This window comes from Astyanax mexicanus, chromosome 21 (genome assembly GCF_023375975.1).
Source record: "Astyanax mexicanus isolate ESR-SI-001 chromosome 21, AstMex3_surface, whole genome shotgun sequence".
Classification (NCBI taxonomy): domain Eukaryota; kingdom Metazoa; phylum Chordata; class Actinopteri; order Characiformes; family Acestrorhamphidae; genus Astyanax; species Astyanax mexicanus.
The window spans coordinates 18,909,324-18,923,614 of record NC_064428.1 but is presented as its reverse complement, the minus strand read 5'-3'; the positions used below and the strand labels follow the sequence as shown (position 1 = coordinate 18,923,614).

Here is a 14,291-nt window from a genome sequence, read left to right as displayed (position 1 = left end):
CATTAACTGAGGGCAGAAATTAATAACAAATTTACTGTAATTTGGTGCACAATCATTGGTTTGTTGTTAAATTTTCTTCCCTTGTTTCTCCCATTTACTCCACAGCCATGTTGACCTACACTCATCTGTTGACTTTCATCTGCTCAACAGCCACCAAATATTAATTCTGTTGTTTTTCATCCACACATTTAGTTTCGTAAATAACTAGTTTAAAAATTTAAAATATATATATATACATTTTATAAACAATTGTCAAGCATTTGTCAAGCATTCAAGCAATTCCTGTTGAAAAGATGATAAACAGTCAGATGTGTCTAAATATAATAAAAACACAGACACCATTTTGTTGCTATTGTCTTCATTTGGACAAAAAACAAAACAAAAAGAAATTTTGCATTCATGTTTTCATAACGCGTTCCACATTTGACCTGTACACATCACAGACTTGTAATAATACTCTTTATATACTTATATAAAATACACTGTTCTCCCTTTTTAAGGTTTCACTTTGAAGAAAATTATTGATTTGTAGCTGGACTATAGGATTTATCAATTATAATTTGTAACAGATCAGATATTGGTAAAATAAATGATCATAAAATTATTGCATCGTTTATACTGTGCGTCTGAAGAGCGTACAGTGCTTTTTCGTAATCAAATAACTTCTTCCACAAAATGCTATACTGTGATATAAAAATAAATACTGAACTTTTTGAAGTGGGTAGCAGAAGGCTGTCTGGCTTCTACTGAAACAACATATTCACACTAAAACATGCAGTACTGAGCGAATTATAGTGAGGCATGTGGGTCATTAATATAGTTCAGAACCTCAAACACGGAAGAACGACACTCATGATGTCACAAACAGAAATGAAATGCTGGGAGATCACTGGTGAAAATGGAAAACCTGGAAACAGAATCATGGAACTTTGAGAATTCTTCAAAAGAGAAACTGGAAATGTTGCTTCTCCGATTCCATTCCATTAACATACACTCCTTTATACATACATGCTCGCTTGCTTCAATCCGCAATTATTCATACACACACACACACACAGGTTCTGAAACCTGTATCTCAAAGGGCAAGAGTTCTCAGTACAAGACACAGATAGAAAATGCATTAATTACAGTACATAAAATTCAACAAAAGTACAAAACACACAAAAAATGTCTGGCATCGATATAACTGGCAGTCTGTTCTTAAAAGGGCAGCTGTTGCACGCCAGGTAGGTTCTCTTAGATGATTCAGATTTAAGAAAGGAGCACTACAGTGATTGGCTTGGAATTGGTGACAAAATATTAGTACTGAGTTGATTGTTGCCGTGTCTTTGACATTTGACACTGTGCAAAAGCTAGAGACCAGCGTTCACGTTTTATTTCATCTCCAATATAGGCCGCACAACTTAGAACCAATATGTGTGGTCTGTGGGCTTCAGTGATGGGCCCGACATATATACAGCTCTAACAAAATAAAAGACCACTAGGGAATATAATCAAGAGGAAGATGGATGATCACAAGCCATCAAACCAAACTGAACTGCTTTAATATTTGTTGTCCAAAGTTATCCAAAAGCAGTGTGTAAGACTGCTGGAGGAAAACATGACAAGATTAATGAAAACTGTGATTAAAAACCAGGATTATTCCATCAAATATTGCTTTCTGAACTCTTAAAACTTTATGAATATAAACTTGTTTTCTTTGCATTATTTGAGGTCTGAAAGCTCTGCATCTTTTTTGTTATTTCAACCATTTCTCATTTTCTGCACATTGGGCCTAGATGGGACCTACTGTACCAGTCAGAATTTGTTGTACATTTGTGCAACTTTATAGGCACCTTTAGAGTAATAAAGTCAAAGTTGGTTTTGGTATTGGTACTCAGTATCGTTAAATACTTGAAAATTTGTAATCTATATCGGAATATTGGAAGGGGAAAAGTGGTATCGGTCTATCCTTCAATTAATAGTAGTAAATATAAAAAATTCTAATGTTATATGTAGTTGAGGCTTCTGTGTGATTTTCTGTTAAATGTTTATATTTTCTACTTTTGTTCTGCCTGTAAACCGATCATTTATTAATTAATCAATAACAAACTTGGCTACTAAGGAAATAAATGAAAGCTGGTCTATAACATCTGCACAGTGCTATGTACTGTAACTTTAACTGTAACTGTGCCTACGCTGTAGCTAATTGGGTTTAACTGACAGGTTTACATACCAAAAAGTGTAAAGGAATGTTCACAAAAGCAGGAAACAATACTGCAACACGTCTAAACAAGGGCAAGGTGCAGGCAAAAATCAACAAAGAAACACTTTAGATACCAAAAAATGGCAACAAAAGAAAGCTTCCATAACGACAGTCGACCTAAGACAGTATTATACCTTGATATCTTGGACACTGTCATTATAAGAATAAGAAAAAAAGATTACAGTTAACATCTGATTCAGATAGGTCCTCTGAAGCTGAAACAAATCCAATCCACCGTCCCAATTCAGAACAATTAACCTAGATAGCACAAATTTAGGTCTGATTCTGGACCAAAAGCTTGGCTCACATCCGGGCTGAATGACGGATTTGCCAACATTAGCCGCATGTGCCAGCACCCTGGTTCTAGAGTGTAACATGGCGATTAGCCTGCACTGCTTTTACCAAAACCCCAGTTGCTGAGTATATACCACATTTGGCCCAATTCCGCATGGCTGATGCCGAATCTCAGGCAATGCTGCCATACATTGGCCATACTTGTGTGTGATTCTTAATGCTATCTGGGAAACCTCTGCTCATTTGATTGACAACATTTTTTGTTGTACTTTGGCTATACTTACATTGCCAGCACTTAAATGCAGCTCAATGAAAATTAAAGAAAGTTTACCCATTACCCGGATTCCCATAGCTACTGTCAGCAGGCTCTTAATTTTCTGAACTGGTTTGTGATTGGTTGTGAGGCTGTTATTACAGGCATGCACCAACAAGACTAAAAAATTCACTGACTAAAAAAAAACAAACATCAGAAAATATTCTCAGACCTATAGTTTGGTCCTGAAGTTTGAGAACAAATAGAATAAAATAATCAATACCTAAAACAAAGTCTCTCATTGGTGGATCCATATTTTTCCTTCTTATTTTTTTTTTCATACAAAAAAAACTCGTATTACAATGTTTAAAACATGCCATGAGGCAGAGCTACATCGTCGACGGGGCAGGTGTGACGATTAAAGTGCATATGGCCGCTGACACACAGTTCAGTGGAAAGCTGTTGATTGGGTTTGTACATCATACAAAAAGGTATAGATAGCTTCATGTGAGCTTCACTCTTCGCTGCTTCATCTTCTTTACTGCTTTCTCCTCTTCCTTCTTTAGTCACAGCTCGGTGTTGCTGTGTCGTACGCTCACTGCCGTGGTGTTCGGTGCAGAGAGAAGGGCACGGTGCTGATTGGGCAGTTGGGTCAGATTGAGTAGGTGGAGCTCTCTGATTGTTGGCGAATGTAGCACTGGAAGCTCTTGTCACCGATTGGATGCTCCCTGTATTAATAAAAAACAAACAAACAAACAAACTACAGATTAGTTTGTTGCCCAATAGCAGCACACTCTGAACACCTATAGAGGACGAAAAATGACATAAGTATAAATAAATGCACATATACAGCTCTAAAAAAAAAAAAAAAAGAGACCACTTTAAAACGATAAGTTTCTATGATTTTACCAAATTGAAAACCTCTGGAATATAATCAAGAGGAAAATGGATGATCACAAGCCATCAAACCAAACTGAACTGCTTCAATTTTTACACCAGAAGTGGCATAAAGTTATCCAAAAGCAGCGTGTAAGACAAGTGGAGGAGAACATGCCAAGATGCATTAAATAACTGTGATTAAAAAAACCCAGGATTATTCCACCAAATATTGATTTCTTAACTTTATAAAACTTTATGAAAAGTAACTTTTTTTTTTTTTCATTTGAGATCTGAAAGCTCTGAATCTTTTTTGTTATTTCAGCCATTTCTCATTTTCTGCAAATAAATGCTCTAAATGACGATATTTTTATTTGTAATTTGGGAGAAATGTTGTTCGTAGTTTATAGAATAAAACAACAATGTTCATTTTCCTCAAACATTTACCTATAAATAGCAAAATTAGAGAAACTGATACAGAAACTGAAATCTCTTTTTTTTCAGAGCTGTAAATGAATAAATAAAAATAATAAATAAATAAACACACGCATAAATATTTGTATTGAGAAAATAATAAATACATTTTTTCATGAAAAAGATTGATGTATTTATTTATTTATTTATGCATTTATTTATTTATTATTTATACATTATACATATTAATACGGTCCTATCCTCGCTCTAAAGCTAGATTAGTCAACTGGTGAATCAGATAGAAGCAACTGGTTTCTAACTACTCTAACGTGAAGGGATGGCTCCCCCATCACATTTTTGATTGATTAAAAGGTAAAAAAAAACATTTTTAATCATACGTACTGGCTGCCATATTTTGTTTTCCTGAACTTGTCGCGTTTGTACTGTGCGTGCTGCTGCTCCAGTGTCTGCACGGCAGAGACAATCTGCTTCAGGATCTTGTACGTCTCTTGTGGGTCGTCTATGACGAAGGTGGAGTACTCCTCCTGCTCGGGTCCGTCATATACAGACTTGCTGCCGCACGCCTCTGTGATCAGATGTGGAACAATGTTATTATTCAAAACACTCTGACTGACAACAGACATGAATATATATGGAGCATCAACGTACCCTGCATTTTGACGAGCTTAGACATGTAGGTGCTGAAGAGTGAGAAGATCCGCTCTGTCTCTCGATCTCCATCTATGTCCAGCTGAATATTGGCAGGCAGACCTCTGAAGAAACATACAGCAACACTAGAGTCTTAGCACTGAATTGAATCTATTTATATAGTGTTCCAATTCTGTTGCGCCTGTTTTTCACTGAAGAATGTATGGATACAGTTGAAAAATGAAAAACACATGAAAATATATCACACTATTAGACACACTTAAAATCCTTTAATTTTCCCTAAAATCATCAACCTGGCTTACCGAAAAACTTTACTTTACGGAAAAAGGGTTCCACAGTTTCCGCTGTCAGGCATGTTAGCCACCACCTGCTTGCAGTTAGCTAGGGTGACCAAACGTCCGTATTTCCCAGGGCGTATTTCACGTCCTGTCCCGGGCGTCCCGGGTTTTTTTTTTTCAGAAAGTGAGGAAATGTCCTGGTTTTTAAATTACCTTCATTGGACCAGAGAGCAGTAGACAGCGTGACTGTCAGCGTGGAGCCCTCCCACCCACCCTTCCAGTGCAGTCTCATAGTAAGAGCACACACACAACGCTCCACCCCTCAACCCTTTATTGACTTTTAGTGACGGTGCTTCTCCTAGTGCAAAAAATACAGTTATTGCTGAATACATCACAGATGCTACTTTCCTAATCACATAGTGATCGGAGCTTTCAGCCAGGAGAAGATGTCGTCAGGTGGTGTCCGACCTTCCCTGGGCGTTTTGACCCTCAACCACAACGCCCTCCAGCCGGCGGGTCAGCAGTGATGGCCAGTCACTGCCCACCTTCTCCTGGCTTCCAGCTCATCTCCTCCTGTCTACTCCAGAGCCAACAAGAGGCTCGTTCTGCTGCCTCACCCAGCCTGCGTACTGCCGTCTTCCTCTCCCCTCCAGTGATTCCTAGGGAAGTAACCATTCTCCACACTGACTGCGCAGGGAAACCCCTGCAGCCCACTTCCACCGGGAAAAGCCAAGTCTTCCACCCTTTCTCCCTGCACTGATGGACCAGGTCCTGGTAATTGGAAAATTTCCTTTCTGAAGCCTCCTCACATCCTTCTTCCCATGGGACCGTTAACTCAATCAGGATGATTTTCTTGCCCTCCTCAGACCACAAGACAAGGTCGGGCCTCAAGGAAGTTTGGACCACTTGTGGGAAAGTAAGTCTCCTGCCCAAATCCACCCTCATCTCCCATGCTTGTGCTTCCTGCAGAAGACCTTTCTTTTTTGCCACAGATGTTTTCTCCCCTTCCCTGATGAACTGGATTGCTGTTACTGCTCTCCCCTGGGTTTGTCTTTCCTTCTGCCTCTCTTGCTCCAGGATGTCTGCCAGTACTGTGAGGACCTTGTCATGACGCCACCTGTATCTTCCTTGGCTAAGTGCTGTCTTACATCCTGCCAGAATGTGTGCCATTGTACCCCTCTCTCCACACAACCTGCACAATGAGTCCTCCCTCAACCCCCACTTGTGCAGGTTTGATGGAGTTGGGAGAGAGTCGTTAACTGACCGAAGCAGAAAAGAAATACGGAAAGGCTCCAGTCTCCACAGCTCAGCCCAAGTTACTTTCCGCCTTGGAAGGTCCCACTTGGTCCAGGCTCCCTGCGATGCCAATTCCACCGCTCTTGCCTTACGTCTCTCTTCCTCCACATGTCTGACTTCCGCTTGGACCATGTCCCTCCTCTGCCTTCCTTTTGCCTTACCCCACTGCTGGAAGTGGGTAGATCCAAGTCCTTGTTTCCCTATACAAAGGTTTCCGATGATATCTTTTAGCTTCAGTGCAGTCTCCGCCTGTCCATTGTATCTGCAGACCACTTTCTTCCGGCTCTTGTGGTGACACCTGCACTCCGGACACATTCGTTCCTGGACTCCCTGTACATCATCACCAGCCTACACTTTGCCACCTTAAATTCTTCGATTACTGAGGATAGAGGGAGCTGTAGCTGCCCCTCCCTAATGTAGAGCCCTACTGACGTGAAGCTAAAGTAATTTGGTTAAAAATTCCCTGTTCAATATTAGATAACAATACTATATTTAAAATAAATGCAAGTGTTTCACCAAAATTAACATTTTAACTTTTGGAAAGGCCAAGTCAATACAAGACAATATGTAGCAGAGCCCGTGTACATTCTGACATACACTTACCCAGTGCAGGGCGTGCAGCCAGGGGCGGAGTCTATAGACTGCTTGCAGCAGAGCCAGTGGCCGTTGAGGTAGGCGGAGGGATGGTAGGTGCTCAGGCGCTTGCGGTTACACTGGCTAACCTTGGTGAGGATATCGATCCAGTCTCGTGCCTCCACGCAGTTGTTGGCCTGGATGTAGAGTGCCCTCTCTGGCTGGATGACCTGAAACATCTGCAGGGCACAGATGAAAAAAATGTGGGTATTGAGGGTATTTTGCGTCTCCGTTTTTTTCTAATATTGTAGAAAACTTATTGCAGTGTTTCCATTCTCTTTTGTTTAATAAAAATTAAGCCATAACTAAATTCATCACATATACAGAAATTTAGATATATAAAATAAAGAGATATTTGTTCTTACGTTCTTCATCTTGAAAGACTCCTCCTCTAATCGCTCCACTGCCAGAATGTTTTCAATAGGTATTCTGCACAGAGCCCCTTCACCTATAGACAAATCACAAATTATCATACAAATGAGAAACAGGAAACCGAAGCACCCCTTATCAAAACATTATCAAGTCAAATCCTTAAAGCTTTTTTTTAACAAAGATTGTGTTAAATTACAAAAGGTATGAAATGCAGTAAGCACACACACACATGTGCCACAATGCAAAAATGTATACTATACAAAAAATGTCCACTAGTTAAACGTATTATATGCAGCAACATATACAGTACATCACTACAGTCAGCTGGCAATGCTGTAAATATGAACACATCAGCTAGATCAGCTATAACAATAAAACTAAAGGTGTTCTATCTATAGCTGGATTTATCAGGTGGGGCTTCCATAGATTTCAACTGCTAACCTTTTGCCTGGACCTTCCCAAAACCTACTGCAAAACACCCCCAAAATGCATGGACCCAGTGGGGAAATACACTGACCCAGTCGTGTAATTACTAATGCATCTCAAAATATTAGAATATCATTGAAAAGTTACTTTATTCCAGTGATTCAATTCGAAATGTGAGACTCATATATTATATAGATGTATGACACACAGAGTGATCTATTTTAAGCGTTTATTTCTTTTATAGTTGATGAATATGGATTACAGCCAATGAAAACCCAAAAATCAGTATCTCAGAAAAGTAGAATATTATATAAGAAACTTCACACCAGTGTAAGACAGGAAACACATACAACACATATAACGCAGAGTAAAAGCTCCAGACAAACCTTTTGAGTTACCTTTGGTTTTGTGGTAGGTGAACTCGTGGTTTGTGAGACGGAACCATCTCTTCTTAAAGTTCTTCATTCCGAAGCGATTCCTTCCCTGCGCTCGTTTAATCATAAATCTGACAGAGAGAAACACAAGCAGAAGAAGATTTAAGTACATTAAGGAAATAACTACAGAGTCCTCTTATTGTTAAAGCTTGCACTAGCAGAAATGTACCGCCTGTCAAAAGTTTAGATACACCTCGCCTTGTTTTGGAATTTTCTGGGTAATGTTAGATTTTTTATTAAAGTGACAGTATGCAAGTTTTGGGGATCTTGCTAGTGAGAAATCTCTTAAGTGTGTAAATGAGTTCATTTGCAATTGTTTTTTCCTACATTGTAAATGAATGCTAAAATCATCCAGACTATGAAGGAATACATATAGAATCATTTAGTAACTTAAAAATGTTAAACAACCCAAGATACTCGGTAAGTCTGATAAACTTATCCTGTGCAACAGAGGAAACTCTTGGTCAACCTTTCCTGTGGTGATCCTGTTGGGTGCCAGTTTTGTCATAATGTTTTCGATGGTCCTTGCGACTGCACTTGAGGACACTTTAAAAGTTTTAAAGTTTTTTTTTCGATTGACTGACCTTCATTTCTTAAAGTTATTTTTTTCCTAATTTGATTGAGTAGTTCTTACCATAATATGGTTTAGAACATTACTCAAATAAGGCTATTCGCTGTATACCAACTTTCTTAATGTGTTTGAGAAAGTTAAGAAGTAATTAACTCTTGATGAGTTCAGCACAGCTGTGAACTGAAAACCTGAAATTCCAGCTGATTCTACTTTATAAAGCTGACTGAGAAAATCCAGCTAAGATGTGCAAAACTGTCATCTAAACAAGAGGTGCTACTATATTTTTTAACACTTTTTTTGTTTACTAAATAATATATAATGTTTTTCTTCATAGTTTGGATGACTTTAGTATTAATCTACAATGCAGAACATTTTAAACAATAAAAAACACTGAATTTAGTTTGTGTTTTTTTTTAATGTTTTTTGGTAAAGGTATCAGCATGTCACTTGCTATGTCCTTTAAGAGCCATTTACAGGAACAACAATGTGATTTTAATTTGTATGCTGTTTATTGTAGATATAAAAGTTGGGTTTGTGCTGCTGCGTTCCCGTCTGTGTTAATTAATGTAATTAATGTCTGACAGTTGATTGTTGTCAGGGTTTTAATCAGTCAGTGGCCCACCTGTGTTTTCCTTCCTTCGTTAACCACACCTCACTTCCAGACCACCACGCCCATTTGTGTAGAAGAGACACTTGGTTGGGTGAGTTGTTTAAACAACCAAAGGTTTTTAGTGCAATAACCAAAAATGGTACACAATCCAGTGAACTTAAATGGTTAAAAAACTAAAAACTGAAACAAAAAATTGCTTTTAGGAAATATGTCACTGGTTAAAAATTTGCAGCTGGTTTGATATAATATAAATAAACTGAGCTTTGAAAATAGACTCATTTATTTTTATTTATTTATATGTTTAATGAAACATTTCTACATTTTTTTATTTCTTTGTGTATTTATTTATTTATACTTAATGTAATTTTTTCATAGAAAATAAATTAATTAAAGAAATAAGTAAAGAGCTGAGTGGGAAGATGTGTCCAAACTTTTGAGGGGTTATAAGCTCCTCTCCAGGGCAGCGGGGGGGAAGAGTGGTGTAGCGCACTGAGAGCCACCGTCTTTTCCGCCGAGGCCGAGCAGCAGCGTGGTGGGTGAGATTTTTACTCCGTTAAAAAGCGTAAACTATCGGTGTTTTAGCGAGTTTCTGGCGGCGGTTCAGTGGTGTATAGAGTAATAAAGTGTTTAGGTGTCGATGTAGTGTGGTACCGTGTGCGGGTGTCGGGGTTTTGTGGAGATTTGAGCGACTGAAAGCTGAAGGGATAAGAGAGCGCTCTGGGTCTGTGGGTTAGTTAACCTATCCTAGCTTAGCGTAGCTTAATTTAGCTGACGGCGCCATGTGGTAGCAGCGTGGGTAGCTGGGTATCTGTGTTTTAATGTAGATGTTTAATGTAAATGTAGAATTTGAACCGCTGTGATTATAGCCTTCAAGGGGAAAAATGTAATGAAATGTTTTGTTGTGGATCATAAATCATTACTCATTGTTTTTACATCTAGCGCCATCCAGTGTCTGGATAATGGAATATCGGGTAAAGTAGTATAAATTCTTAGCTTTTCTTACTGTTTTTACTGCGGTGCTGATAGAGAAAGTGTAGATTAGAGATTTATTGGAGATCTAACGTATAAAAACAATACGCCCTTGTGTTGGCTCGAACCACACAGCTCTCAGTTATCAGCCGACCGCGCTAACTGCTTGCGCTACAGACACATGGAACCCAGCGGCGGACAGTATGACTTTTAAAGATCATCTACACTATAGCTTAACAGTTATATTTGCGAAGAGAGAATCAGATATATGTTTGTAAATATATTTTTACTGTTTCTTACTGAAAGTGTAGATTAGAGATTTATTGAAGATTAATAGTCTAAAAAAAAAACCTCCCTGGGTTGGCTCGAGCCACCCAGCTCTCATTTAACAGCCGCGCTAACCGCTTGCTCGACAGACACATAGAACCCAGCGGCGGACAGTATGGCTCTTAAAGATCATATGCACTATAGCTTAACAGTTGTATTTGCGAAGAGAGAATCAGATATGTTTATACATTTTACTGTTTATATCATTTCTTACTGAAAGTGTAGATTAGAGATTTGTTTGAGATTAATCGTGAAAAAAAAAAATATATATATATTTCGTCCCTGGGTGGACTCGAACCACCAACCTTTCGGTTAACGGCCGACTGCGCTAACCAACTGCGCCACAGGAACGTGGTCAACCGATTGCAGTAAAGTAATATAAATTCTTATTGTTTCGTACTGTTTTACTGCGGGTCTAATAGAGAACGTGTAGATTAGAGGTTTTTTTTTTTTTTAGAGATTAATAGAAATTTTAGAAACGATAGTGACTGCCTAGCAATCTCTTAGCAACACCTTAACAACAACCTGGAATACATTAGCAACTGCCTAGCAACACCTTAGCAACCACTTAGAATATGTTAGCAACAGCTTAGCAACCACTTTAGAAATAATAGCAACTGCCTAGCAACCACTTAGCAACACTTTAGCAACCACCTAGAAAATGTTAGCAACTGCCTAGCAACACCTTAGCAACCACTTCAGAAATGATAGCAACTGCCTAGCAACCACTTATCAAAGCCTTAGTAACCACCTAGAAAACGTTAGCAACTGCCTAGCAACCACTTATCAAAGCCTTAGTAACTGCCTAGAAACCACTTAGCAACCACCTAGAAAATGTTAGCAACTGCCTAGCATCACCTTAGCAACCACTTGGAAAATTATAGCAACTGCCTAACAACCACTTAGCAACACCTTACTATATCAGACAATTATTAGCATTCCACCATTTTAGCCAAAACGTTTTGGACTTTTAACATTTAGCATAAAGTCAACAGCGTCTTAAAGTAAGGCTTTTAAAGATCATATGCACATCTTGACAACATGGGTTTGATCCCACGTGAGGAGTGGTGTGTTTATTTATTTATTCTTTTTTAGGAGTTTACCTGCTTCATTTTCCAAAAACAGATTTTTTTTTTTTGTGGCCCGCCACCTAATGGCTTGGAAAATATCTGGCCCTCAGCTAAAACTAATTGTCAACCCCTGCCACAGGGGGTTAAAATGAAAAAGCTAGGTGTCCATAAACCTTTAACAGGCAGTGTAAATGAAATGACTAGCCACTTTGGCATTAAATCTATCCTAACTGCTGCAATAACTTCACTACTAAACATCCTGTGTCAGCTCAAATGCGGTGACCACACAAACACCACACATTACAATAAATGGGTGCGAGAATTCAGCCACACTGACCACCATTTTGCAGCACTCTACACTAAACAGCTAAACCACCACAGACTTCATTCTACCAGGCATGAAGAATGTGCCTATGAAATGCCCATGCTGTGCTGTGTGAGAGTCTCTAAGGCAAGCGAAGGAAGGAGGGGCTGTTGAGGAGAACTGAGAGGCCACAACACACAATGTGAAGAAACAAAGGCAGCTAATTCCATGTGCATTCATTTCAGCACGTTACTGGCTTTGTCTTGCAGAGCATTCTGGATTCTACTGGTCTCAAAAAGCAGGGAAGCGGACAGGGCTGGGAGTTCATGTTACGGGACACAGCTAGAGATGCACTGGAATGAACATTTTTGGCCGAAACCAAACAAAATTAAACATTTGGCCAAAGTCTAAACCGAATACCAAACAGCTATTCATTAATTAAGCCACTTTTTCACCTAAAGAAAAAAAGATCACTTAAAAACTACAATTTTTGCTATTCCAATCAGGACTTCAAATTTAGTCATACTTTTACCTCAGTAAACGTAAATCATGGATTTACCTCAGCAGTTAAAATTTATTCATACTTTTACCTCAGTAATGCAATTATAATCATGGATTTACTTCAGCAATGCAAATTTAGTCATACTTTTACCTCAGTAAGCTACCCTTATCATGAATTTACTTAATTTGTGTGCCTTCACACATTAATTTACTTCAGCAATGCTCATTTACCTCAGTAGTGCTAATGTTAGTAGTGCTAAATTTTTTCTTGCCGAAACCAAACAAAATTAAACATTTTGTCCAAGACTGTATACCGAATACATTTTGCCACTGTTCACCACTGAGTACAAGAAAAAAGAAAAAGTAAGTAAAAACAAAAATGTTTGCTATTATAATCATGAATTTTACTTTAGCAAAGTTCTATAAATCATCAACTTACCTCAGCTCTGCTATTCTAATCATGAATATACTTCAGCTTTGCAAATTTAGTCGTAATATTACTGTAGTGGTGCTATTTTGTTCATGAGTTAAATTTATTGGTGCAATTCCACACATTAATTTACTCCAGCAGTGCAATTTACTGTATCCTAGCAGTGCCATTTTATTTTGTATTCACTTCAGCAGTGCTTTACTTATCATAAATTTACCTTGGTTTTGCTATTCTAAGCTTGAAGTTACCTCAGTGGTGCTCTATTAATTATACATTAATTTCGGTAGTTCTATTATAATATATTACCTCTGTAGTGCCAATCTAACCATAAGATTACCTCAGTGTTGCTATTTAAAGCTTACATTTACTTCAGTAGTGATGTCATAATGATACATTTATTTGAGCAGTGCTATTATAATGAGGAATTTACCTCAGCAGTGCCATCCTAATAATAAATTTAGTCCGGCTTTTCTGAGCTTAATTTTACTTCAGTAGTGCTGTCTTAATGACTGCTGTTCTAATCATGAATTGAGTGAAATTTACACAGAGGAATGCAGCCAGTCTTCAGGCTAAGTTGGCTCAGGTAACCTAACCATCTTAGTTGAAGTGTCAAAATGCTTCATTTTGTTTAATTTAGGCATTTTCGCAAGAAATCATTTTGGTTGCCAAATATTCAGTGCATCCCTAAACACGACTGGGTCATAGGATCAATGGGCCGTCCAATCAGGTGCAGCTTACCTGCAGGAGCCCTTCCCATCAACTCTCTTAAAAGTGAGTTTAACACTCCTGCGTCCAGCAGAGAGATACAAGAAAAAGACACCTGAGAGTGTCCTTATAGGAACACAGGTTATAGAAACACATATTGGCCTCTCCAAGGGCTCTGCAGCTTAATGGCAAAAATGATTGTAGTAGTATGTAAGTTCCAGACATGAAAAACATAGATTTTTGTTTAATTCTAAAAATTCTATTAAAAAATTATAGTAGATTCCCATAGGAATGTTTAGTATTGCTTAAACATTATATAATGATATTTTAATACATGTTCACATTGCACAATTTAGATTATGACATTTAAAACGAAAAGACAAAAAATCTTAGTGCACTCTTAAATATAAAGATGCTACAAAGGGATTATTTAGTAAAGCCATAAAGAACCACTTTTGGAAAAGAAGCTTTTTTTTTTTTTCATTTTTTCCCTCCCCAATTTACATGGAGCCCATACATCGGCTCACAGACGCCTTGTGCTGAGCGACGTCACTGTTTGGAATAACATTAGATCTTTTTGCCTTAGATCACTGTAGCGTCGCTGAAAAAAATCC

The 14,291-nt window shown here is 38.3% G+C and overlaps 1 protein-coding gene across 4 annotated transcripts in view; it reads right to left on the bottom strand.

Annotated features, from left to right (window-relative positions):
• Nucleotides 1–341: 341 nt before the first annotated feature.
• The window catches only part of rasa3 (RAS p21 protein activator 3), a 95,899-nt gene continuing 81,949 nt past the window's right edge, over nucleotides 342–14,291 (bottom strand). The window contains exons 19-25 of one of the 4 annotated variants that reach the window (XM_022674865.2): nucleotides 13,711–13,758; nucleotides 8,143–8,261; nucleotides 7,324–7,406; nucleotides 6,929–7,137; nucleotides 4,752–4,855; nucleotides 4,485–4,668; nucleotides 342–3,520 (exon numbers count right to left, since the gene is read on the bottom strand). In XM_022674865.2, the coding sequence (XP_022530586.2) occupies nucleotides 3,445–3,520; nucleotides 4,485–4,668; nucleotides 4,752–4,855; nucleotides 6,929–7,137; nucleotides 7,324–7,406; nucleotides 8,143–8,261; nucleotides 13,711–13,758 (823 nt within the window). In that variant the 3' untranslated portion in view covers nucleotides 342–3,444. The remainder of the gene's footprint in view (nucleotides 3,521–4,484; nucleotides 4,669–4,751; nucleotides 4,856–6,928; nucleotides 7,138–7,323; nucleotides 7,407–8,142; nucleotides 8,262–13,710; nucleotides 13,759–14,291) is intronic. The other 3 variants (XM_022674866.2, XM_022674867.2, XM_022674868.2) reach the window with 3 other exon arrangements.